Source organism: Asterias amurensis, chromosome 6, assembly GCF_032118995.1.
Source record: "Asterias amurensis chromosome 6, ASM3211899v1".
NCBI classification, from domain to species: domain Eukaryota; kingdom Metazoa; phylum Echinodermata; class Asteroidea; order Forcipulatida; family Asteriidae; genus Asterias; species Asterias amurensis.
Genome location: NC_092653.1, coordinates 11,036,943 through 11,064,410, shown reverse-complemented (window position 1 = coordinate 11,064,410; position 27,468 = coordinate 11,036,943). Strand labels below are relative to the sequence as shown.

The following is a 27,468-nucleotide window of genomic DNA, read 5'->3' as shown; positions in this document are numbered from 1 at the left end:
CAACCCTTCATTCCATTATCTACACTTCAAGTCTGCCATCCAAAACACTTGAACCCACTGTGCCCTTAACACCTAGATAGCTTGTAGCACCACTTCACCACATCACACCGCTGCAACTCAACCAATATCGAGCAGCATGCAGAGGAGGAAACACTGCCGTCTAGAGCTTCCCTGATGGACCCACAGACGCGCTCTTGTAGATTGGTAAAAACCCAGCTCCCGTTCCCTTTACTGTGCAGCATGCAGTAGAGGCAGCATTGCCGTCTTGAGCGTCCCTGGACTCGCTGACACGCTCCTGTAAATTGGTTAAAACCCAGCTCTCGTTCCCTTTACAGTGCAGCTTGCAGTGGAAGCAGCATTGCAGTCTGGAGCGCCCTGGACCCGCTGACACGCTCCTGTAGGTTGGTAAAAACCCAGCTCTCCTTCCCTTTACAGTGCAGCGTGCAGTGGAGGCAGCACTGCCATCTTGAGCGTCCCTGGACTCGCCGACACACTCCTGTATATTGGTAAAAACCCAGCTCTCCTTCCCATTACTGTGCAGCGTGCAGTAGAGGCAGCACTGCAGTCTGGAGCGCCCCTGGACCCGCTGTCACAAGCTCCAGCGCACCCCTTTGGTATAAACCAAGCTCTCGTTCCCTTTACTGTGCACCGTGCAGTAGGGGCAGCACTGCCGTCTGGAGCGTCCCTGGCTGGACCCACTGTCACAAGCTCCGGCACGCCCCTTTGGTATAAACCAAGCTCTCGTTCCCTTAACTGTGCACCGTGCAGTAGGGGCAGCACTGCCGTCTGGAGCGTCCCTGGACCCACTGTCACAAGCTTCTGTGCGCCTCTTTGGTATAAACCAAGCTCTAGTTCCCTTTATAGAGCAGCATGCTGGGAGGCAGCATTGCCGTCTCGTACCTTGTACTCACAATTATGCCTCGCGATCCACCCCCACTATATTGTGAGAAATTATCGAGTAAATGAGTGGTCCAAGGATGACAATTATTTTCAAATCTCCATTCAAAAAGCCGCTAAACCAAAGTGTTCATAAATATGGACAAAAAACGGTCTTGTTGAACGCACAGATTTCCTTTGAAAAAAACAATGGAGTAGGGAACTGTGATTTTTTGTAACGGGGCAAGGTCTTGTTGAACGCACAGATTTCCTTTGAAAAAAACAATGGAGTAGGGAACTGTGACTTTTTGTAACGGGGCAAGGTCTTGTTGAACGCACAGATTTCCTTTGAAAAAAACAATGGAGTAGGGAACTGTGACTTTTTGTAACGGGGCAAGGCCTTGTAGCAGTGAACAAAGTTGGTGGAGACCTCCCTGTTGCATAATTTTTAAAGATTAAGTTTTGCGGTGTACAATTCGTCCCGTCTGTTTCTACAAACAATATTTCTTGAAAAAATGTGTGCCGTTTTGTTTTCTTCAAAATTGATAGGTCGGCACTTAAGTCCCTCAGTTTATAAACAGCATAAAACCCCTAAATCAACAAATAAATCAAGGCTTATAAACTAAAAAATGTTTGACTTTAAAAATTGAGTTGTTTTATTTGGCCAAACAAATACTTCAAGACCACTATTTGTCAATAAAACCCATAAGCAGCATGTACTGATCAGTGCGAATGAGGAAGACTTGTGGTTTGAAAGTTTCTTTCACAATAATTGTCAATAAAAGTGTAATTGGTAGGCCTATAGAGAAATTATTTTTAGAAGTAAAATATTAGGTAAAGAAGGTAAAGAGGAAATCCCATGGGGACCCAGCAGTTTGCTCATAAAACTGTTTTTGTTTCTTCTTTTTTTTTGTTATTCATTTGTTTATTTACTTGTTTGTTTATTTATTTAGTTATTTATTTAGTTATTCAGTTACTGATTTAATTATTTATCTATAAATATCTCTTTGTATTCAATTATTTATTTATCTGTAAATATCTCTTGATTTTGTTTATTTTTCTTAAACTTTTTTATTCATTTATTTGTTGAGGGGCCTATTTATTTTTTTTTAATATAATTGTCTCTCTTTTTTTGTTTCATGGTTAATTTTTAATTTTTTTTTATACTATTAGGGGACCCTTTTAAACTTTTGTGTCGCTTGCCAATTTTAAACTATTTAAATTTGTTGTAAGTAATAATTTTTTGGTTTAATTGTTTGCCTGTTGACAAACTGGCTTGAGATGATGATGTGGTGCCGTGTGAGGTCGATTAGTAGTTGGAGGATCTTGGTGAGATGTCTGGCCATGTTGTAGGTTGGTAAGCCCCTGGATGCCATGATGGGGCGGAAGGGAAATCAGGATTGTGTATCTTGGGTTGACTGAAGAAACAAGGGCAGGAGGATGCAAAGGTTTTGAAATGACAGTATATGGGTGTGCGATGGCTTGAGCCTGACAGAAAGATCAGAGCTGCTTGGTGATTTTGCATTCAATGACAGGGATAGAAGAGGTGGACAGGACCACAGTCCACAATCAACCACAACCCTAACCCTAACGCTGAACCTAATTCTAACCCTAACTCAAGTCCGCATCCTGATCCTGCAAACCTCAAGAACACTAAGCTACCAAGACACAGCCAAAGCAAACAAAAGCCACCATCTAAGCTATACCTCAAGACCAATCAATCCATATCATGTCGGCCACTGTGGTCATATCCACCACAACTAGAACCATAAGGTGACTGACATTCTGTCGACCAACACTAACAGACGCCTACCAAGAAACCCTATTCCCACCACAAAAATGCAAGATCACCAGGCAAGCCATCATCACAACTATCTACTGTCATCCCAAGCCCTTTGCATCCTCCTGCCCTTGTTTCTTCGGTCAACCCAAGATACACAATCCTGATGTTCCCCTCTGCCCCATCATGGCATCCAGGGGCTTACCAACCTCTAACATGGCTAGACATATTACCAAGATCCTCCACCCACAACTCATTGTATTTTATATCTTTTTTTATTTACTGGTTGCATTTAAATAAGAAATCTGTTGTGTATCTTGGGTAACTTTTCCGGATCAATATATTTCAAGTGGTTTTTACTAATATGTTTGATTGATTATATATCTGTTTACTTGTACTTGTACCTTTAATGTTTAATCATCATATTTTTTGGATGTTATTTTATACCTTTTATTGATTTTGCTTTTTGTGGTTAAATGAAAATTGTTATTGTTATAAAGCGCTTAGGAGCATTTTTTATGGATTTGGCGCAATATTAATGTGTTTAATTATTATTTATTATTACTATTATGAGCAAACTGCTGGGTTGTCACGATATCTCGTCTATTCCAATTTTGTTAATATATATTTTACAGTACCAATTCTATAAATCATTTACACTTGTATGATATACACGCTTCTAGTGGATTTCATTCTGGTCTTCCTTACACACTTGATCTTTGATACTGCGTTTTCCATAGTAGTAGTTGCATGGTCCATTCTACAACCATCATGTGAATTATACGCAAACAATGATAAATGGGCAATTCCTCTTGGAGGGATACAAAAAGTGATGCTGCATGACTTATGCAAAATCATTTACAAATTTTAACATACATTTAATAATCTGCTCAAAACACTTCATTGGAATTGCAAAGGGCCATGGGTCAATAATTGTTCATAGCAACTGGTTTGGGCATTTTGGATATCAGAGTTGACCATAGAAGATATCAATACCTTTAGACCAATATCCAAAGACCATTGATATAGGGAGTGAAAAACTGGGGCGAATGTGTTACACCTTCTCTGGGATGATCAATGCTTTGCAGAAATTGATGTATGCCAAAATCACCTCTATAGCCTCATCAGTGTGGCAGATGTCTTAAAGAACTCTCAATCCCTATAGGCCTACTAGAAGCATGCCTCAGAGTAGCCGTAGTTCTTACAAGTGGTTTAGATGGTTTTAATCATTACATTGGTAGCGGTTGAACAGTATTACGATCGGACGATACCAACCCGGTATCATCATGTCAGTTTTAAGGCTGTTGTTCAGTCTGTTTATGGTTAGCCTGCTTCCTCCCTTTGGCCGTCCTCCACCAGTAACCCTGTCCGTCTGGTCCCCTGCATTGATGCCAAGCAGTTGTATGTCACTGCACATGGAGCTCTGCCACATCTTGCGTGGTCGACCAACAGGTGTGGCCCCACCCACAATTTACGTTGGTACACCTCTTGACCCAGTTGGCATTCTCCTTGTTCTCAACATGACCGAACCACCTCGACCTGTGCCTCCTCAATAAGGTGCCGATCCCCTCCACTCCGACTCTCCTCCTCAGCTCCTAACTTGACATCCCGTCACACAGAGACACCCACACATCCCCCTAATCATTCTCATCTCTGCTCGTTCCATCTACTGATGGTGCCACACCCTTTTGGGCCGGCCATGTTTCGCAGCTGACACCATGCAGCCTTGACACAGGTGGTGTATACCTGGCCCTTCATCTTCAGGGACGGCCCCTTTTATGTAAAAAATGGGGTCAGCTCCCTGAATTTCTTCCATCCACTCCTCACGCCAGATGTCAATGCTGCATCTGAATAGCTCCCTCGGCACCCATCATGTCATCAAGGTAGCAGAACGACTCAACGATCTCAAACATGTCAAGAACGTGATGCTAGCAGCCTGAAGACTACCTTACACGCAACTACATCACCTGTGAACCTGCGTCCTACAAATTGTACACTGGACTGACTTTGCAGCTACACCCTTTCCACACACTACACACAGCCACGCATCTGAGCTCGTCATTGGTGCACTGCTGATTCAACTAACCATCACCATGGTCTTCCAAGCCTTTATCTTCAGACCCTTAGTTTCCAGAAAAGCTCTCCATACTGCAATCTTTGCCTGTAAAAGCTTTCTTGTCTCTGCTTGATGATAGTTTTATACAGTCCTTGCACATTTCCATAGCATTTGTCAAGTATCCGTTTCCCCTTGCTGACATATCCACCTTGTCTCCCTGGATTTCTTATTTTCATTGCAGGTGGAATATCACATAACCAGCCGTACACAGTACTTGGCACATGTATGGGGTTTACAGTAACAGTACCGAGTACTGGTAATGGTTACCAGATCCTTGAATTCTCTAGTTTTGTATGACAGTCATATCCTTGAATTCTCTAGTAGCACTAGTGGTATGGCTGCCGTAACCTTGATGTCTCTTGTAGTAACTAGTCTTGCATGAATCATACAGCCAAAACAGCATTCTATCCATCACAAAGCTTACAGGACCATTACCAAAATAGCAAAAATATGTACATCGATAGAAAATGATGACAAAACAAGCAATCATCTTGAGTTGACCAAAGATTCCGGGCAGCAGGATGCAGAGGGCTTAAGATGACAGTGTGTGGGTTGCTGATGGCTTAAGAGACTGAATAAAAGATACCAAAAAGTGGTTGGTGATTTTGCATTCAATGTGTGGGATGGGGTTTCTCGGTAGGTATCCACAAGTGTCAGTCGGTGTTTGTAAGTGTTGAAAGTCAGTTAGGGTTTGAGTAATAATAGGGTGAGGATTAAGGTGAGGGTGAGGGTGAGGGTTAGGTTTGTAGTTAGGGTTAGACAGACACCTCCCTAGAAAACCCATCACAAACATCAAATGCAACATCACTATTTTAAGCTGGTTCGTCATACATAAAAGAAATTCATCTCAGTCAATCGAACATTCTTGTCAGTTTTGACGTTGCTCTTTCTTCACCAACATACCCACGATAAAGAAGCATGCCTCATCACTTAACATCTAAAAGCTGATCCCACCATAACAAACCGCAAAGGCTTCACTTATCAACAAGTCCACATTTTCTCATAACCTGTGTATCTTCAGAAAGCTGGGTCGCCCTGGGATCTGCTCATCCCTGGTCCTGGCGAATTTGCTCATATGAACTCTGTTCCAACTCATCTGGATTCCATCAGATTCCATGCTGATCTTCGCCTCTGCTCTTCAATGTTGATGATACCTTTGTGGTTTGACCCCATTGAAAGGCAACACTTCATCAGTTCCTCGAACACCTGAACAGCAGCCACTGATCAAATTCACCATGGAACTAGAGGAGAACAACACCATTTCCTTCCTTGATGTTCAAGTCACCAGAAAAGCAGATAGCACCCTCGTCCATACAGTAGGCTACACCGGAAGCAAACATAATGACTGGTTTCCATACAACCCTTCATTCCATTATCTCAAGTCTGCCATCCACAACACTTGAACCCACTGTGCCATCAACACCTAGATAGCTTGTAGCACCACTTCACCACATCAAGACACCGCTGCAACTCAACCAATATCGAGCAGAAGGCAGAGGAGAAAACACTGCCGTCTTGAGCGTCCCTGATGGAACCACAGACAGGCTCCTGTAGATTGGTAAATCCCAGCTCTTGTTCCCTTTACTGTGCAGTGTGCAGTGGAGGCAGCACTGCCGTCTAGAGCGTCCCTGATGGACCCTCAGACGCACTCCTGTAGATTGGTAAAAACCCAGCTTTCGTTCCCTTTACTGTGCAGCGTGCAGTGGAGGCAGCATTGCCGTCTTGAGTGTCCCTGGACTCACAGACGCGCTCCTGTAGATTGGTAAAAACCCAGCTCTCGTTCCCTTTACTGTGCAGGGTGCAGTGGAGGCAGCACTGCCGTCTTGAGTGTTCCTGGACTCGCCGACACTCTCTTGTAGATTGGTAAAAACCCAGCTCTCGTTTCCTTTACTGTGCAGCGTGCAGTGGAGGCAGCACTGCCGTCTTGAGCGTCCCTGGACTCGCCGACACGCTCCTGTAGATTGGTGAAAACCCAGCTCTCGTTCCCTTTACTGTGCAGCGTGCAGTGGAGGCAGCACTGCCGTCTTGAGCGTCCCTGGACTCACCGACACGCTCCTGTAGATTGGTGAAAACCCAGCTGTCGTTCCTTTTACTGTGCAGCGTGCAGTGGAGGCAGCACTGCCGTCTTGAGCGTCCCTGGAGTTACCGATACGCTCCTGTAGATTGGTGAAAACCCAGCTGTCGTTCCCTTTACTGTGCAGCGTGCAGTGGAGGCAGCACTGCCGTCTTGAGCGTCCCGTGACTCGGCGACACGCTCCTGTAGATTGGTGAAAACCCAGCTCTTGTTCCCTTTACTGTGCAGCGTGCAGTGAAGGCAGCATTGCCGTCTTGAGAGTTCCTGGACTCGCCGACACGCTCCTGTAGATTGGGGAAAACCCAGCTCTCCTTCCCTGTACTGTGCAGCATGCAGTGGGGCAGCATTGCTGTCTTAAGCATCCCTGGACTCGCCGACACGCTCCCGTAGATTGATAAAAACCCAGCTCTCGTTCCCTTTACTGTGCAGCGTGCAGTGGAGGCAGAATTGCCGTCTTGAGCGTCCCTGGACTCGCTGACACGCTCCTTTAGATTGGTGAAAACCCAGCTCTCGTTCCCTTTACTGTGCAGCTTGCAGTGGAGGCAGCACTGCCATCTGGAGCGGCCCTGGACCAACTGTCACAAGCTTGTAGATTGGTGAAAACCCAGCTCTCGTTCCCTTTACTGTGCAGCGTGCAGTGGAGGCAGCATTGCCGTCTTGAGCGTCTCTGGACTTGCCGACACGCTCCTGTAGATTGGTTAAAACCAAGCTCTCCTTCCCTTGACTGTGCAGCGCTCAGTGGAGGCAGCATTGCCGTCGTGAGCGTCCCTGATGGAGTCGCCGACACACTCCTGTAGATAAAACACAGCTCTACTCGTTCCCTTTACTGTGCAGCGTGCAGTAGAGGCAGCACTGCAGTCTGGAGCGTCCCTGGACCCGCTGTCACAAGCTCCTGTGCGCCCCTTTGGTATAAACCAAGCTCTCGTTCCCTTTATAGACCAGCATGCTGGGAGGCAGCACTGACATCTCGTACCTTGTACTCACAATCACGCCTTGCGACCCACCCCCACTATATTGTGAGAAATTATCAGTGGTCCAAGGATGACAATTATTTTTAATTCGCTGCTAAGAAAAGCCGCTAGACCAAAGTGTTCATAAACATGGTCAAAAAACGGTCTTGTTGAACGCACAGATTTTCTTTAAAAAAAACTATGGAGTAGAACTGTGACTTTTTGTGACCCATTCATCTAGGAATAAAAACGAGACAAGGTCGTGTAGCGGCGAACAAGGTTGGTGGAGTCCTCCACATTGCATTTTTTTTTTTTTAAAGGCAGTTGACACTATTGGTAATTGTCAAAGAATAGCCTTCACAGTTGGTCTATCTCAACATAGGCATAAAATGACAAACCTGTGAAAATTTGAGCTCAATCGGTCATCGAACTTGCAAGATAATAATGAAAGAAAAAATCACCCTTGTCACACGAATTTGTGTGCCTTCAGATGGTTGATTTGGAGACCTCAAGTTCTAAATCTGAGGTCTCGAAATCAAATTCAAGGAAAATTACTTCTTTCTCGAAAACTATGGCACTTCAGAGGGAGCCGTTTCTCACAATGTTTTATACCATCAATTCTCCCTATTACTCGTCATTAAGAACGGTTTTATGCTAATAATTATTTTGAGTATTAACCAATAGTGTCCACTGCCTTTAAGTTTAAGTTTTGCGGTGTACAATTTGTCCCGTCTGTTTCTACAAACAATATTTCTTGAAAAAATGTGTGCCGTTTTGTTTTCTTCAAAATTGATAGGTCGGCACTTAAGTTTATAAACAGCATAAAGCCCCAAAATCAACAAATAAATAGCGGCTTATAAACCAAAAAATGTTTTACTTTGAAAATTTAGTTGTTTTATTTGGCCAAACAAATACTTCAAGACCACTATTGGTCAATAAAACCCATAAGCACCATGTACTGATCAGTGCGAATGAGGAAGACTTGTGGTTGAAAAGTTTCTTTCACAATAGTTGTCAATAAAACCGAATTGGTAGGCCTTTAGAGAAATTATTTTTAGAAGTAAAATATTAGGTAAAGAAGGTAAAGAGGAAATCCCATGGGGACCCAGTGGTTTGCTCATAAAACTGTTTTTATTTCTTTATTCTTGTTATTATTTATTTATTTATTTACTTGTTATTATTTATTTATTAATTTATTTATCTATAAATATCTCTTTTTATTCAATTAATTTATTTATCTATAAATATCTCTTGATTTGTCTTTTATTTTTCTTGTACTTTTTTATTCATTTATTTGTTAAGGGGCCCATTTATTTTTTGTTAATATAATTGTCTCTCTTCTTTTTTTCATGGTGAATTTTTTCTCTTTTTATACTATTAGGGGACCCTTTTAAACTTTTGTGTCGCTTACCAATTTTAAACTATTTAAATTTGTTGTAAGTAATAATTTTTTTGTTTAATTGTTGATGGGTAGAACTAATTATTTGCCTGTTGACAAACTGGCTTGAGTTTATGATGTGGTGCCGTGTAATGCCGATCTGTAGTTGGAGGATCTTGGTGAGATGTCTGGCCATGTTGTAGGTTGGTAAGCCCCTGGATGCCATGATGGGGCGGAAGGGAAATCAGGATTGTGTATCTTAGGTTGACTGAAGAAACAAGGGCAAAAGGATGCAAAGGTTTTGAAATGACAGTATATGGGTGTGCGATGGCTTGAGCCTGACAGAAAGATCAGAGCTGCTTGGTGATTTTGCATTCACTGACAGGGATAGAAGAGGTGGACAGGACCACAGTCCACAATCAACCACAACCCTAACCCTAACGCTGAACCTAATTCTAACCCTAACTCAAGTCCGCATCCTGATCCTGCAAACCTCAAGAACACTAAGCTACCAAGACACAGCCAACGCCAACAAAAGCCACCATCTAAGCTATACCTCAAGACCAATCAATCCATATCATGTCGGCCACTGTGGTCATATCCACCACAGCTAGAACCATAAGGTGACTGACATTCTGTCGACCAACACTAACAGACGCCTACCAAGAAACCCTATTCCCACCACAAAAATGCAAGATCACCAGGCAAGCCATCATCACAACTATCTACTGTCATCCCAAGCCCTTTGCATCCTCCTGCCCTTGTTTCTTCGGTCAACCCAAGATACACAATCCTGATGTTCCCCTCTGCCCCATCATGGCATCCAGGGGCTTACCAACCTCTAACATGGCTAGACACATCACCAAGATCCTCCACCCACAACTCATTGTATTTTATATCTTTTTTTATTTACTGGTTGCATTTAAAAAAGAAATCTGTTGTGTATCTTGGGTAACTTTTCTGGATCGATGTATTTCAAGTGGTGTTTACTAGTATGTTTGATTGATTATGTATCTGTTTACTTGTACTTGTACTTAATGTTTAATCATCATATTTTTTTGATGTTATTTTTGTGGTTAAATGAAAATTTTTATTGTTATAAAGCGCTTGGGAGCATTTTTTATGGATTTGGCGCAATATAAATGTGTTTAATTATTATTTATTATTACTATTATGAGCAAACTGCTGGGTCGCCATGGTATCTCGTCTATTCCTATTTTTTGTATAAATTTTTTACGTTTTTAAAATACCATTTCTATAAATCAATTACACTTGTATAATATACACGTTTCTAGTGGGTTTCATTATGGTCTTAGTAGTAGTTGCATGATCCATTCTACAACCATCACATGAATTATACGCAAACAATGAAAATGAGCAATTCCTCTTGGAGGGACACAAAAATTGATGCTGCATAAGAAGTATCGTTTGGCACAGTGGTTACACAAATAAGTGCCTTTGCATAGATTTACAAAATTGATACAATCTGTACTGACCTGATTCCATTCTTCTTCTTGCAAGCTTGAGTGTAGATCCGACCTTGAAACAATCAATGATAATGCTTGATTTCCCATCAAACAAGAAGCACATGAAGGTCATGCATCTTGGTATAGTTCAACCACATCTGGAAATATAGTATGAGAAGTTCCAATGAATGGGCAAGTTGTGATTTTAAATTTCTGTGATGAACAAACAGAGGCATGCAGTATAAAAGAACCACAATAGGAGATAAACATATGTCTGCACTCATAATGGGCTCTTCCACTAGGGGGACAACCTTAGAAAGGTAGGTGCCTGCCTCTGATCCCCAGGAAAAAGGGAGATATTGGGCTTGATTTCCAGTACCATCTGTCCTGCTTTCATATGACCGAAATTAAGCTTAGCAAGGTAGATGCATGCCTGTGACCTCGGGGTAAGTGGGGAGACTTTGAGCATGAATTCCAGTACCCTCTCCCTTTTTGTGTGAGGCAAATGAAACTTAGCATTAGCAAGGTGATGCCTGCTCTGACCCCCGGGAAAAGGGGAGAATTTGAGCATGATTTCCTGTACCCTCTATTCCTATTCTCCCCCAAAGCATAGCATGGTCGGTGCCTGCCTGTGCACGCAGCACAATGGATTATCTGGATCAAACGTGTTAATAGCGAATGTAAGGATGAATGGACAACCATTTTGCACAGAGCACTTTGATGCTACTTTATAGCAGCATCTACCTGCAGATATGACATTGCTGATAAAAAAATTACGATCAAAGCTTTGTTGTTAAAGGCAGTGGACAATATTTGTAATTACTCAAAATAGTTATTAGCATAAAACCTTTCTTGGTGACAAGTAATGGGGAGAGATTGGTGGTATAAAACATTGCGAGAAACAGCTCCCTCTGAAGTGCCATAGTTTTGGAGAAAGAAGTAATTCTCCACGAATTTGATTTTGAGACCTCAAGTTTAGAACTTGATGTCTCGAAATTAACCATCTAAACGCACACAACTTCGTGTGACAAGGGTATTTTCTTTTTTTCCATTATTATTTCGCAACTTTAGTGGCCGACTGAGCTCAAATTTTAACAGGTTTGTTATTTTATGCATATGTTGAGATACACCAACTGTGACAGCTAGTCTTTGACAATTACCAATAGTGTCCACTGCCTTTAACACTCTATTACTTTCTCTAAGCTACTTCATACACAAGTATGTATTCTCCTGTTTCATCTGCACTCATGTCTGTCTAGACTTGTGCCTTTTTAAATTATTGTTCCATCTTTTACCAATGATTTTTTGTAATGATAATTCTTAGCAGTATTACCTCAGTGTCCCTTGTTGCTAGACAGTATCTGAGCAGAACACAAACAGTTGAAGGCATTTTTGAACATCTCATTGTCCTATGCTTTTCAGGGCGCGTCTCTATATGTAACTTGTCTTGTGTGTCTTGTAGGATGATGGCAATGATTCCACTACAGTAAAGCTTCATGACATCAAATGGCACTTTATCGGCTTGAGTCTCTTAAGCAGCCATTGTATGAGGCCCTGATGATGGGATGCCTCCCTGCACATCTTCCAACACATCTCTTGTCAAATTCTGAACGTTACCTGCAAGTGCATATAAAAAAAAAGAAATGGGGTTTGAACAAGGATAAATTTACGGGAGCAGGACTTGCAAGTCCAGCTCCAGTCAATTTGCCTTGTTCAACCAACATTTTTAAGATGAACCCAGTCAGTTTCCTTTCTGGTTTCTTACTTAATGAGTAAAACAAGTGTACAAAACACAATGAAAAACCTTAATGACACAGGAATAAAACAGACCATGCAACCTACTAGCAGATTTGATAATACCATTTGATTTTATGATGTTATAAGTCAAACCACTGTACTACACAGGTCGTTGGTTCGAATCCCACTCTAGTAAGTTTTTCTTGAACATTTGGTTAAGCCCCAAAAATCGTAAAATATTACTGCGACAAACTCTCTGGTATCGAACAGTTAAAAAAAATCCATATCTTTTAATCTTTTAAATTTGTAATTTTTAATAACTAGTTTTACAGTGTTTTTATCTTTTTGGCTTTTAACTTCGTATTTTTTAATAACTAGTTTTACAGTTATTTTTCAGATCCTTTTGTTGTTTGCAGTACTTTTAATGGTTTAATTTAGAACAGCTGGTCTGGCCTATTTTATATAATTTTGTTGTGGGTTTTAATTGGGATATTTACATTAAGTTTTGTTTTCTTATTGCTTTTCATTTTGCTGTTAAGTGCTTTGGGAATATTTTATTATTATCATTATTATATCCACAACTAATAGGGTTTACATCCACGCTATGCATTTGATCCATCAACAATTTAGCCTATATTTGCAGATACGACAGATCCAAAAAGAGACCTCTAGCATAAGGCGCTGTATAGTTTCAAGATGAGCAAATGTTTTGTGCAGTAAGGTAATGACAGCATCTTCTACACCTTGTTTTGCTCTATAAGCAAACTGATGAATCGATCTTTAGTTTGTGACAAAAACATACATTTAAGAATCTGCTCAAAACACTTCATAGGAATTGCGAAGGGCCATGGGTCAATAATTGTTCATTTTTGGGCATTTTGGATATCAGAGTTGACCATAGAAGATATCAATACCTTCAGACCAATATCCAAAGACCATTGATATAGGGAGTGAAAAACTGGGGCAAATGTGTTACACCTTCTCTGGGATGATCAATGCTTTGCAGAAATTGATGTATGCCAAAATCACCTCTCAATCCCTATAGGCCTACTACAAGCATGCCTTTAGAGTAGCCGTAGTTCATACAAGTGTGGCCGTCCTCCACCAGTAACCCTGTCTGTTGGGTCCGTTGCGTTGACGCCAAGCAGTTGTATGTCACTGGACATGGAGCTCTGCCACGTCTTGCGTGGTCAGCCAACAAGTGTGGCCCCACCCACAATTTACGTTGGTACATCTCTTGACCCAGTTGGCATCCTCCTTTCTCTCAACATGACCAAACCACCTCGACCTGTGCCTCCTCAATAAGGTGCCGATCCCCTCCACTCAGACTCTCCTCCTCAGCTCCTAACTTGACATCCCGTCAGGCAGAAACACCCACACATCCCCTTAATCATTCTCATCTCTGCTCGTTCCATCTACTGAATGTGCCATACCCTTGTGGGCTGGCCATGTCTCGCAGCCCACACCATGCAGCTCTGGACACAATAAACATGGCCCTTCATCTTCAGGGACGGCCCCTTTTATGTAAAAAAAAAAAGGGGCCAGCTCTCTGAACTTCTTCCATTCTCTCCTCGTGCCTGATGATGTCAATGCTGCATCTGAAAATAACTCATCTGAAACGACTCCACCATCTCAAATATGTAGCCGCAGATTTCCAGACCCACTTCTCACTCTTCCGGCCAGTGACCATTACCCCGACAACTCTTGCAGAAGAACGTGATGCTAGCAGCCTGAAGACTCCCTTTCACCCAACTACATCAACTGTGACCCACTTCCTACAAAATGTACTCTAGATTGGATTTGCAGCTACAACCTTCCCTAACACTACACACAGCCACGCACCAGAGCTCGTCATTGGTGCAATGCTGATTCAACTAACCATCACTATGGTCTTCCAAGCCTTTATCTTCAGACCATTAGTGTCCAGACCAAGCTCTCCAAGCTGCCATCTTTGCCTGTAACTGCTCTCTTGTCTCTGCTTGATGATAGTTTTATACAGTCCTTGCAAATTTCCATAGCATTTGTCAAGTATCCGTTTCCCCTTGCCGACATATCCACCTTGTCTCCCTGGATTTCTAATTTTCATTGCAGGTGGAATATCACATAACCTGAAGCTTGGCTCCATAGTGTATCCCAGCTGTACACAATACTTGACGGGTGTACGGGTTATACAGTTACAGTACCTAGTACTGATAATGGTTGCCAGATCTTCTGAATTCTGTAGTTTTGTATCGCTGTCATATCCTTGAATTCTCTAGTAGCACTATTGGTATGGCTGCCGTAACCTTGATATCTCTTGTAGTAACTAGTCTTGCATGTGAATCATACAGCCAAAACAGCATTCTATCCATCACAAAGTTAACAGGACCATTAAGAGAGCTTAAGATGACAGTGTGTGGGTTGCTGATGGCTTAAGAGACTGAATAAAAGATACCAAAAACTGGTTGGTGATTTTGCACTCAATGTGTGGGATGGGGTTTCTCGGTAGGTATCCGCAAGTGTCAGTCGGTGTTTGTAAGTGTTGAAAGTCAGTTAGGGTTTGAGTAATAATAGGGTGAGGATTAAGGTGAGGGTGAGGGTGAGGATTAAGGTGAGGGTGAGGGTGAGGATTAAGGTGAGGGTGAGGGTGAGGGTTAAGTTTATAGTTAGGGTTAGACAGACACCTCCCTAGAAAACCCATCACAAACATCGAATGCAACATCACTAACTTAAGCTGGTTCGTCATACATAAAAGAAATTCACCTCAGTCAATCGAACATTCTTGTCAGTTTTGACGTTGTCTCTTTCTTCACCAACATACCCACGATAAAGAAGCATGCCTCATCACTAAACTTCTAAAAGCTGATCCCACCATGACAAACCGCAAAGGCTTCACTTATCAACAAGTCCACATTTTCTCATAACCTGTGTATCTTCAGAAAGCTGGGTCGCCCTGGGATCTGCTCATCCCTGGTCCTGGCGGATTTGCTCATATGAACTCTGTTCCAACTCATCTGGATTCCATCAGATTCCATGCTGATCTTCGCCTCTGCTCTTCAATGTTGATGATACCTTTGTGGTTTGACCCCATTGAAAGGCAACACTTGATCAGTTCCTCAAACACCTGAACAGCAGCCACTGATCAAATTCACCATGGAACAAGAGGAGAACAAGAGGAGAACAACACCATTTCCTTCCTTGATGTTCAAGTCACCAGAAAAGCAGATAGCACCCTCGTCCATACAGTAGGCTACACTGGAAGCAGACATAATGACTGGTTTCCATACAACCCTTCATTCCATTATCTACATTTCAAGTCTGCCATTCAAAACACTTGAACCCACTGTGCCCTTAACACCTAGATAGCTTGTAGCACCACTTCACCACATCACACCGCTGCAACTCAACCAATATCGAGCAGCATGCAGAGGAGGAAACACTGCCGTCTAGAGCGTCCCTGATGGACTCACAGATGCGCTCTTGTAGATTGGTAAAAACCCAGCTCTCGTTCCCTTTACTGTGCAGCATGCAGTAGAGGCAGCACTGCCGTCTTGAGCGTCCCTGGACTCGCCGACACGCTCCTGTAGATTGGTGAAAACCCAGCTCTCCTTCCCTTTACTGTGCAGCGTTCAGTGGAGGTAGCAATCTGTCTTGAGCGTCCTTGGACTTGCCGACACTCTCCTGTAGATTGGTGAAAACCCAGCTCTCGTTCCCTTTACTGTGCAGCGTGCAGTGGAGGCAGCATTGCTGTCTTGATTGCCCTGGACTCGCCGACACTCTCTTGTAGATTGGTAAAAACCCAGCTCTCATTCCCTTTACTGTGCAGCATGCAGTGGAGGCAGCACTGCCGTCTTGAGCGTCCCTGGACTCGCCGACACGCTCCTGTAGATTGGTGAAAACCCAGCTGTCGTTCCCTTTACTGTGCAGCGTGCAGTGGAGGCAGCACTGCCGTCTCGAGCGTCCCTGGACTCACTGACACGCTCCTGTAGATTGGTGAAAACCAAGCTCTCGTTCCCTTTACTGTGCAGTGTGCAGTGGAGGCAGCACTGCCGTCTTGAGCGTCCCTAGACCTACTGTCACAAGCTCCTGTAGATTGGTGAAAACCCAGCTCTCGTTCCCTTTACTGTGCAGCATGCAGTGCAGGCAGCATTGCCGTCTTGAGCGTCCCTGGACTCGCCAACACGCTCCTGTAGATTGGTGAAAACCCAGCTCTCCTTCCCTTTACTGTGCAGCGTTCAGTGGAGGCAGCATTGCCGTCTTAAGCGTCCCTGGACTCGCCGACACTCTCCTGTAGATTGGTGAAAACCCAGCTCTCGTTCCCTTTACTGTGAAGCGTGCAGTGGAGGCAGCATTGCCGTCTTGAGCTTCCCTGGACTCGCCGACACTCTTTTGTAGATTGGTGAAAACCCAGCTCTCGTTCCCTTTACTGTGCAGCTTGCAGTGGAGGCAGCATTGCCGTCTTGAGCGTCCCTAGACTCGCCGACACGCTCCTGTAGATTGGTGAAAACCCAGCTCTCATTCCCTTTACCGTGCAGCGTGCAGTGGAGGCAGCATTGCCGTCTCGAGTCACTGGACTCGCTGACACGCTCCTGTATATTGGTAAAAACCCAGCTCTCCTTCCCATTACTGTGCAGCTTGCAGTAGAGGCAGCACTGCAGTCTGGAGCGCCCCTGGACAGGGTTCGACCTTAACGCAGGTCCGTTGGCCAAATGCCAGTAGAAATCGCGGCGGACCAGCTGAAACACCTTGCCAACTGGTCCGGCTGACCAGTCAAAAATATCTGCAGCGGTACTACAGAACTATGACAATTTTTAAACTATTTTCAGGCTCGAATAAAATGTAAAAACATTCACTCAAGGTTTGGATAAAACATAATAAAAATCACTCGAAGTGCCGCTGAACGCTGGCAAACTTTCGACGATCACGCATACACAGCGCAAAATCCCATCATGCAACGCAAAGGCTTATAGTCTTCGTATTAGTTCACGTGTGGCAGAAAGTGTAAGAAATACTGAACGCTAGAGGGCGTTTCAGAATATTCGATAGCGTGGGAATAGACGCCCTCTATTGGTGAAAGTACGCAATAGCTTACAAAACTAGCTTCAATCGCCTTGACAGAAGACCACAAAGCAAAACACATTCTGTCAGCAGCATGGTCGGTCAACGGAGCAGATTTCCGTGTGGGAATAAGAGTCTAGCGTGTTTACGAAAAACGAGCGAGACGGTGAGGCTTCATTCAACAAAAATTACCAAGTTAGGATACTCTGGATGAGCAAAAAGGAGTATTTAATTGTGTTTAGGAAAGTTCTTCCGTCCTGATTTTGTGTAATTTTGTTGTTATTTGGGGCTTGTTTTTTTTTGTGGGCGATCTAGTTTATCCATGGTTTTATTGGTCACATATAATGCGCGGTTGTTTGGGGTTTTTTGCGGGTTGATTTCAAGAAAGACTTGGGTTCTAGAATGCAATCATGTGTTAAACAAAGGCGCAGTTGTTTTTGCTGCTTTTAAAAACGTTTTTTAAATGAAAATTTTGTTCACAAAACAGACGCCGGCACCGACCGTTCCATACACATAATTGAAAAAAATACCGTCAAACTCGTATGCTTCTTCATGGACTTTTTTGATGTCTACTTTTTGTTGGGGATTTTTCTGGACGAAAGTGGGAAGATTTTGGGAACTTCGGTACGATGTATTATGTTTATGAATACTTATTAAAACTACAATAATAGGCAATGTTTATACATGATAAAATAACTTGAGCGATCGCACGTAACCCTCCCCCACAGTAGATTTGAAGGCAGTTCATAAAAAGTTAATGATATTTTAACAGTCGGTTTTAAAGTGTTTTTTGGGGTGTTTTTATAGTAAAAACACTATTTGTTTTTTCTTCATAAAAAGGTTCTTCTTACTTAGGAATACTTTTATGATGAGTGCTTACAATAAACCGTGGACTAAAAAAAAACTACCTAAATAAAGATCATTTTGCTCTGACAAATAATTTGACCTGTTTTTAAATTAATTTTAATAACGCTATTGTTATTACATTTTTAAAGAAAAAATACTCTCAAATTAATTATCCTTTACGAACACAATAACTTGGTACACATAAATAAAGTATGGCTTCCAGTGCAGTTAAGTTGACGTTGCAAATCATGTTGAATTTTGAAATAGCGACGATCGAAAATCGAGCAGTTGGTATACAACAGAATACTATTAGTTTTAAAAAAATAGCATAAAAAATTGACGGACCAGTCAAAAACCTGGCGGACCAGTGAAAAATCAAGCCAACTGGTCCTGCTGGCCAGTTGAAAAAAAAGTTAAGGGCAACCCCTGCTGGACCTGCTGTCACAAGCTCCAGCGCACCCCTTTGGTATAAACCAAGCTCTCGTTCCCTTTACTGTGCACCGTGCAGTAGGGGCAGCACTGCCGTCTGGAGCGTCCCTGGACCCACTGTCACAAGCTCCGGCGCGCCCCTTTGGTATAAACCAAGCTCTCGTTCCCTTAACTGTGCACCCTGCAGTAGGGGCAGCACTGCCGTCTGGAGCGTCCCTGGACCCACTGTCACAAGCTTCTGTGCGCCCCTTTGGTATAAACCAAGCTCTAGTTCCCTTTATAGAGCAGCATGCTGGGAGGCAGCATTGCCGTCTCGTACCTTGTACTCACAATCATGCCTTGCGATCCACCCCCACTATATTGTGAGAAATTATCGAGTAAATGAGTGGTCCAAGGATGACAATTATTTTCAAATCTCCATTCAAAAAAGCCGCTAAACCAAAGTGTTCATAAATATGGACAAAAAACGGTCTTGTTGAACGCACAGATTTCCTTTGAAAAAAACAATGGAGTAGGGAACTGTGACTTTTTGTAACGGGGCAAGGTCTTGTTGAACGCACAGATTTCCTTTGAAAAAAACAATGGAGTAGGGAACTGTGACTTTTTGTAACGGGGCAAGGCCTTGTAGCAGTGAACAAAGTTGGTGGAGACCTCCGTTGCATAATTTTTAAAGATTAAGTTTTGCAGTGTACAATTTGTCCCGTCTGTTTCTACAAACAATATTTCTTGAAAAAATGTGTGCCGTTTTGTTTTCTTCAAAATTGATAGGTCGGCACTTAAAGCCCCAAAATCAACAAATAAATCATGGCTTATAAACCAAAAAATGTTTGACTTTGAAAATTGAGTTGTTTTATTTGGCCAAACAAATACTTCAAGACCACTATTTGTCAATAAAACCCATAAGCAGCATGTACTGATCAGTGCGAATGAGGAAGACTTGTGGTTTGAAAGTTTCTTTCACAATAATTGTCAATAAAAGTGTAATTGGTAGGCCTATAGAGAAATTATTTTTAGAAGTAAAATATTAGGTAAAGAAGGTAAAGAGGAAATCCCATGGGGACCCAGCAGTTTGCTCATAAAACTGTTTTTATTTCTTCTTTTTTTTTGTTATTCATTTATTTATTTACTTGTTTGTTTATTTATTTAGTTATTTATTTAGTTATTCAGTTATTGATTTAATTATTTATCTATAAATATCTCTTTATATTCAATTATTTATTTATCTGTAAATATCTCTTGATTTTGTTTATTTTTCTTAAACTTTTTTATTCATTTATTTGTTGAGGGGCCTATTTATTTTTTATTTATATAATTGTCTCTCTTTTTTTGTTTCATGGTTAATTTTTAATATTTTTTTTATACTATTAGGGGACCCTTTTAAACTTTTGTGTCACTTGCCAATTTTAAACTATTTAAACTTGTTGTAAGTAATAATTTTTTGGTTTAATTGTTTGCCTGTTGACAAACTGGCTTGAGATGATGATGTGGTGCCGTGTGAGGTCGATTAGTAGTTGGAGGATCTTGGTGAGATGTCTGGCCATGTTGTAGGTTGGTAAGCCCCTGGATGCCATGATGGGGCGGAAGGGAAATCAGGATTGTGTATCTTGGGTTGACTGAAGAAACAAGGGCAGGAGGATGCAAAGGTTTTGAAATGACAGTATATGGGTGTGCGATGGCTTGAGCCTGACAGAAAGATCAGAGCTGCTTGGTGATTTTGCATTCAATGACAGGGATAGAAGAGGTGGACAGGACCACAGTCCACAATCAACCACAACCCTAACCCTAACGCTGAACCTAATTCTAACCCTAACTCAAGTCCGCATCCTGATCCTGCAAACCTCAAGAACACTAAGCTACCAAGACACAGCCAAAGCAAACAAAAGCCACCACCTAAGCTATACCTCAAGACCAATCAGTCCATATCATGTCGGCCACTGTGGTCATATCCACCGCAACTAGAACCAAAAGGTGACTGACATTCTGTCGACCAACACTAACAGACGCCTACCAAGAAACCCTATTCCCACCACAAAAATGCAAGATCACCAGGCAAGCCATCATCACAACTATCTACTGTCATCCCAAGCCCTTTGCATCTTCCTGCCCTTGTTTCTTCGGTCAACCCAAGATACACAATCCTGATGTTCCACTCTGCCCAATCACAACATCCAAGGGCTTACCAACCTCTAACATGGCTAGACACATCACCAAGATCCTCCAACTACAACTCATTGTATTTTATATCTTTTTTTATTTACTGGTTGCATTTAAAAAAGAAATCTGTTGTGTATCTTGGGTAACTTTTCCGGATCGATATATTTGGTTTTTACAAATATGTTTGATTGATTATATATCTGTTTACTTGTACTTGTACTTGTACCTTTAATGTTTAATCATCATATTTTTTGGATATTATTTTATACCTTTCATTGATTATGCTTTTTGTGGTTAAATGAAAATTGTTTATTGTTATAAAGCGCTTGGGAGAATTTTTTATGGATTTGGCGCAATATAAATGTGTTTAATTATTATTTATTATTACTATTATGAGCAAACTGCTGGGTCGCCACGGTATCTCGTCTATTCCAATTTTGTTAATATATATTTTACAGTACCAATTCTATAAATCATTTACACTTGTATGATATACACGCTTCTAGTGGGTTTCATTCTGGTCTTCCTTACACACTTGATCTTTGATACTGCGTTTTCCGTAGTAGTAGTTGCATGGTCCATTCTACAACCATCATGTGAATTATACGCAAACAATGATAAATGGGCAATTCCTCTTGGAGGGATACAAAAAGTGATGCTGCATGACTTATGCAAAATCATTTACAAATTTTAACATACATTTAATAATCTGCTCAAAACACTTCATTGGAATTGCAAAGGGCCATGGGTCAATAATTGTTCATAGCAACTGGTTTGGGCATTTTGGATATCAGAGTTGACCATAGAAGATATCAATACCTTCAGACCAATATCCAAAGACCATTGAAATAGGGAGTGAAAAACTGGGGCGAATGTGTTACACCTTCTCTGGGATGATCATGGCTTTGCAGAAATTGATGTATGCCAAAATCACCTCTATAGCCTCATCAGTGTGGCAGATGTCTTAAAGAACTCTCAATCACTATAGGCCTACTAGAAGCATGCCTCGGAGTAGCCGTAGTTCTTACAAGTGGTTTAGATGGTTTTAATCATTACATTAGTAGCGGTTGAACAGTATTACGATCGTACGATACCAACCCGGCCTTGATCATCATGTCAGTTTTAAGGCTGTTGTTCAGTCTGTTTATGGTTGGCCTGCTTCCTCCCTTTGGCCGTCCTCCACCAGTAACCCTGTCCGTCTGGTCCCCTGCATTGATGCCAAGCAGTTGTATGTCACTGGACATGGAGCTCTGCCACATCTTGCGTGGTCGGCCAACAGGTGTGGCCCCACCCACAATTTACGTTGGTACACCTCTTGACCCAGTTGGCATCTTCCTTGTTCTCAACATGACCGAACCACCTCGACCTGTGCCTCCTCAATAAGGTGCCGATCCCCTCCACTCCAACTCTCCTCCTCAGCTCCTAACTTGACATCCCCTCACACAGAGACACCCCACACATCCCCCTAATCATTCTCATCTCTGCTCGTACTGATGGTGCCACACCCTTTTGGGCCGGCCATGTCTCGCAGCTGACACCATGCAGCCTTGACACAGGTGGTGTAAACCTGGCCCTTCATCTTCAGGGACGGCCCCTTTTATGTAAAAAATGGGGTCAGCTCCCTGAATTTCTTCCATCCACTCCTCACGCCAGATGTCAATGCTGCATCTGAATAGCTCCCTCGGCACCCATCATGTCATCAAGGTAGCAGAACGACTCAACGATCTCAAACATGTCAAGAACGTGATGCTAGCAGCCTGAAGACTACCTTACACGCAACTACATCACCTGTGAACCCGCGTCCTACAAAATGTACACTGGACTGACTTTGCAGCTACACCCTTTCCACACACTACACACAGCCATGTACCAGAGCTCGTCATTGGTCCACTGCTGATTCAACTAACCATCACCATGGTCTTCCAAGCCTTTATCTTCAGACCCTTAGTTTCCAGACAACCTCTCCAAGCTGCAATCTTTGCCTGTAACTGCTCTCTTGTCTCTGCTTGATGATAGTTTTATACACTCATTGCACATTTCCATAGCATTTGTCAAGTATCCGTTTCCCCTTGCCGACATATCCACCTTGTCTCCCTGGATTTCTAATTTTCATTGCAGGTGGAATATCACATAACCTGAAGCTTGGCTCCATAGTGTATCCCAGCTGTACACAATACTTGACGGGTGTACGGGTTATACAGGTACAGTACCTAGTACTGATAATGGTTGCCAGATCTTCTGAATTCTCTAGTTTTGTATGGCTGTCATATCCTTGAATTCTCTAGTAGCACTATTTGTATGGCTGCCGTAACCTTGATATCTCTTGTAGTAACTAGTCTTGCATGAATCATACAGCCAAAACAGCATTCTATCCATCACAAAGCTAACAGGACCATTACCAAAATAGCAAAAATATGTACATCGACAGAAAATGAATACAAAACAAGCAATCATCTTAGGTTGACCAAAGATTCCAGGCAGGAGGATGCAGAGAGCTTAAGATGACAGTGTGTGGGTTGCTGATGGCTTAAGAGACTGAATAAAAGATACCAAAAACTGGTTGGTGATTTTGCATTCAATGTGTGGGATGGGGTTTCTCGGTAGGTATCCGCAAGTGTCAGTCGGTGTTTGTAAGTGTTGAAAGTCAGTTAGGGTTTGAGTAATAATAGGGTGAGGATTAAGGTGAGGGTGAGGGTGAGGATTAAGGTGAGGGTGAGGTTGAGGGTAAGGTTTATAGTTAGGGTTAGACAGACACCTCCCTAGAAAACCCATCACAAACATCGAATGCAACATCACTAACTTAAGCTGGTTCGTCATACATAAAAGAAATTCACCTCAGTCAATCGAACATTCTTGTCAGTTTTGACGTTGTCTCTTTCTTCACCAACATACCCACGATAAAGAAGCATGCCTCATCACTAAACATCTAAAAGCTGATCCCACCATGACAAACCGCAAAGGCTTCACTTATCAACAAGTCCACATTTTCTCATAACCTGTGTATCTTCAGAAAGCTGGGTCGCCCTGGGATCTGCTCATCCCTGGTCCTGGCGAATTTGCTCATATAAACTCTGTTCCAACTCATCTGGATTCCATCAGATTCCATGCTGATCTTCGCCTCTGCTCTTCAATGTTGATGATACCTTTGTGGTTTGACCCCATTGGAAGGCAACACTTGATCAGTTCCTCGAACACCTGAACAGCAGCCACTGATCAAATTCACCATGGAACAAGAGGAGAACACCACCATTTCCTTCCTTGATGTTCAGTCACCAGAAAAGCAGATAGCACCCTCGTCCATACAGTAGGCTACACCGGAAGCAGACATAATGACTGGTTTCCATAAAACCCTTCATTCCATTATCTACACTTCAAGTCTGCCATCCAAAACACTTGAACCCACTGTGCCCTTAACACCTAGATAGCTTGTAGCACCACTTCACCACATCACACCGCTGCAACTCAACCAATATCGAGCAGCATGCAGAGGAGGAAACACTGCCGACTAGAGCGTCCCTGATGGATCCACAGACGCGCTCTTGTAGATTGGTAAAAACCCAGCTCTCGTTCCCTTTACTGTGCAGCATGCAGTAGAGGCAGCATTGCCATCTTGAGCGTCCCTGGACTCGCCGACACGCTCCTGTAGATTGGTGAAAACCCAGCTATCCTTCCCTTTACTGTGCAGCGTTCAGTGGAGGTAGCAATCTGTCTTGAGCGTCCCTGGACTTGCCGACACTCTCCTGTAGATTGGTGAAAACCCAGCTCTCCTTCCCTTTACTGTGCAGCGTGCAGTGGAGGCAGCATTGCCGTCTTGATTGCCCTGGACTCGCCGACACTCTCTTGTAGATTGGTAAAAACCCAGCTCTCGTTCCCTTTACTGTGCAGCATGCAGTGGAGGCGGCACTGCCGTCTTGAGCGTCCCTGGACTCGCCGACACGCTCCTGTAGATTGGTGAAAACCCAGCTCTAGTTTCCTTTATGGTTCAGCGCTCAGTGGAGCAGCACTGCAGTCTCGAGCGTCCCAGGACTCGCCGACACGCTCCTGTAGATTGGTGAAAACCCAGCTCTCCTTCCCTTTACTGTGCAGCGTTCAGTGGAGGCAGCATTGCCGTCTTGAGCGTCCCTGGACTCGCCGACACTCTCCTGTAGATTGGTGAAAACCCAGCTGTCGTTCCCTTTACTGTGCAGCGTGCAGTGGAGGCAGCACTGCCGTCTCGAGCGACCCTGGACTCGCTGACACGCTCCTGTAGATTGGTGAAATACCAGCTCTCGTTCCCTTTACTGTGCAGCGTGCAGTGGAGGCAGCACTGCCGTCTTGAGCGTCCCTAGACCTACTGTCACAAACTCCTGTAGATTGGTGAAAACCCAGCTCTCGTTCCCTTTACTGTGCAGCATGCAAAGGAGGCAGCATTGCCGTCTTGAGCGTCCCTGGACTCGCCAACACGCTCCTGTAGATTGGTGAAAACCCAGCTCTCCTTCCCTTTACTGTGCAGCGTTCAGTGGAGGCAGCATTGCCGTCTTGAGCATCCCTGGACTCGCCGACACTCTCCTGTAGATTGGTGAAAACCCAGCTCTCGTTCCCTTTAATGTGCAGCGTGCAGTGGAGGCAGCATTGCCGTCTTGAGCGTCCCTGGACTCGCCGACACTCTTTTGTAGATTGGTGAAAACCCAGCTCTCGTTCCCTTTACCATGCAGCGTGCAGTGGAGGCAGCATTGCCGTCTCGAGTCACTGGACTCGCTGACACGCTCCTGTAAATTGGTGAAAACCCAGCTCTCGTTCCCTTTACTGTGCAGCTTGCAGTGGAAGCAGCATTGCAGTCTGGAGCGCCCTGGACCCGCTGACACGCTCCTGTAGGTTGTTAAAAACCCAGCTCCCACAAGCTCAAGCTGTCACAAGCTCCAGCGCACCCCTTTGGTTTAAACCAAGCTCTCGTTCCCTTTACTGTGCACCGTGCAGTAGGGGCAGCACTGCCGTCTGGAGCGTCCCTGGACCCACTGTCACAAGCTTCTGTGCGCCCCTTTGGTATAAACCAAGCTCTAGTTCCCTTTATAGAGCAGCATGGTGGGAGGCAGCACTGATGTCTCGTACCTTGTACTCACAATCATGCCTTGCGACCCACCCCCACTATATTGTGAGAAATTATCGAGTAAATGAGTGGTCCAAGGATGACAATTATTTTCAAATCTCCATTCAGAAAAGCCGCTAAACCAAAGTGTTCATAAATATGGACAAAAAACGGTCTTGTTTAACGCACAGATTTCCTTTGAAAAAAACAATGGAGTAGGGAACTGTGACTTTTTGTAACGGGGCAAGGTCTTGTTGAACGCACAGATTTCCTTTGAAAAAAACAATGGAGTAGGGAACTGTGACTTTTTGTAACGGGGCAAGGCCTTGTAGCAGTGAACAAAGTTGGTGGAGACCTCCGTTGCATAATTTTTAAAGATTAAGTTTTGCGGTGTACAATTTGTCCCGTCTGTTTCTACAAACAATATTTCTTGAAAAAATGTGTGCCGTTTTGTTTTCTTCAAAATTGATAGGTCGGCACATAAGTCCCTCAGTTTATAAACAGCATAAAACCCCAAAATCAACAAATAAATAGCGGCTTATAAACCAAAAAGTGTTTTACTTTGAAAATTGAGTTGTTTTATTTGGCCAAACAAATACTTCAAGACCACTATTTGTCAATAAAACCCATAAGCAGCATGTACTGATCAGTGCGAATGAGGAGGACTTGTGGTTGAAAAGTTTCTTTTACAATAGTTGTCAATAAAACCGAATTGGTAGGCCTATAGAGAAATTATTTTTAGAAGTAAAATATTAGTAAAAGTAGGTAAAGAGGAAATCCCATGGGGACCCAGCGGTTTGCTCATTAAACTGTTTTTATTTCTTTATTCTTTTTATTATTTATTTATTTATTTACTTGTTTTTTTATTTATTTATTTTTTTGTTTTTTTATTTATTTATTTATTAATTTATTTATCTATAAATATCTCTTTTTATTCAATTAATTTTTTTTATCTATAAATATCTCTTGATTTGTTTTTTATTTTTCTTGTACTTTTTCATTCATTTATTTGTTAAGGGGCCCATTTATTTTTTGTTAATATAATTGTCTCTCTTCTTTTTTTCATGGTGAATTTTTTTCTCTTTTTATACTATTAGGGGACCCTTTTAAACTTTTGTGTCGCTTGCCAATTTTAAACTATTTAAATTCGTTGTAAGTAATAATTTTTTTGTTTAACTGTTGATGGGTAGAACTAATTATTTGCCTGTTGACAAACTGGCTTGAGTTTATGATGTGGTGCTGTGTGAGGCCGATCTGTAGTAGGAGGATCTTTGTGAGATGTCTGGCCATGTTGTAGGTTGGTAAGCCCCTGGATGCCATGATGGGGCGGAAGGGAAATCAGGATTGTGTATCTTAGGTTGACTGAAGAAACAAGGGCAGAAGGATGCAGAGGTTTTGAAATGACAGTATATGGGTGTGCGATGGCTTGAGCCTGACAGAAAGATCAGAGCTGCTTGGTGATTTTGCATTCAATGACAGGGATAGAAGAGGTGGACAGGACCACAGTCCACAATCAACCACAACCCTAACCCTAACCCTAACACTGAACCTAACTCTAAC

At 42.8% G+C, this 27,468-nt stretch overlaps 1 protein-coding gene across 1 annotated transcript in view; it reads right to left on the bottom strand.

Moving 5' to 3' along the window:
* Positions 1 to 27,468, bottom strand: part of LOC139938601 (uncharacterized) — an 80,285-nt gene that overhangs the window by 7,907 nt on the left and 44,910 nt on the right. Inside the window, exons 9-10 of the mRNA XM_071934192.1 lie at positions 11,974 to 12,257; positions 10,671 to 10,798 (exon numbers count right to left, since the gene is read on the bottom strand). Of these exons, the coding sequence (XP_071790293.1) occupies positions 10,671 to 10,748 (78 nt within the window). The 5' untranslated portion in view covers positions 10,749 to 10,798; positions 11,974 to 12,257. The remainder of the gene's footprint in view (positions 1 to 10,670; positions 10,799 to 11,973; positions 12,258 to 27,468) is intronic.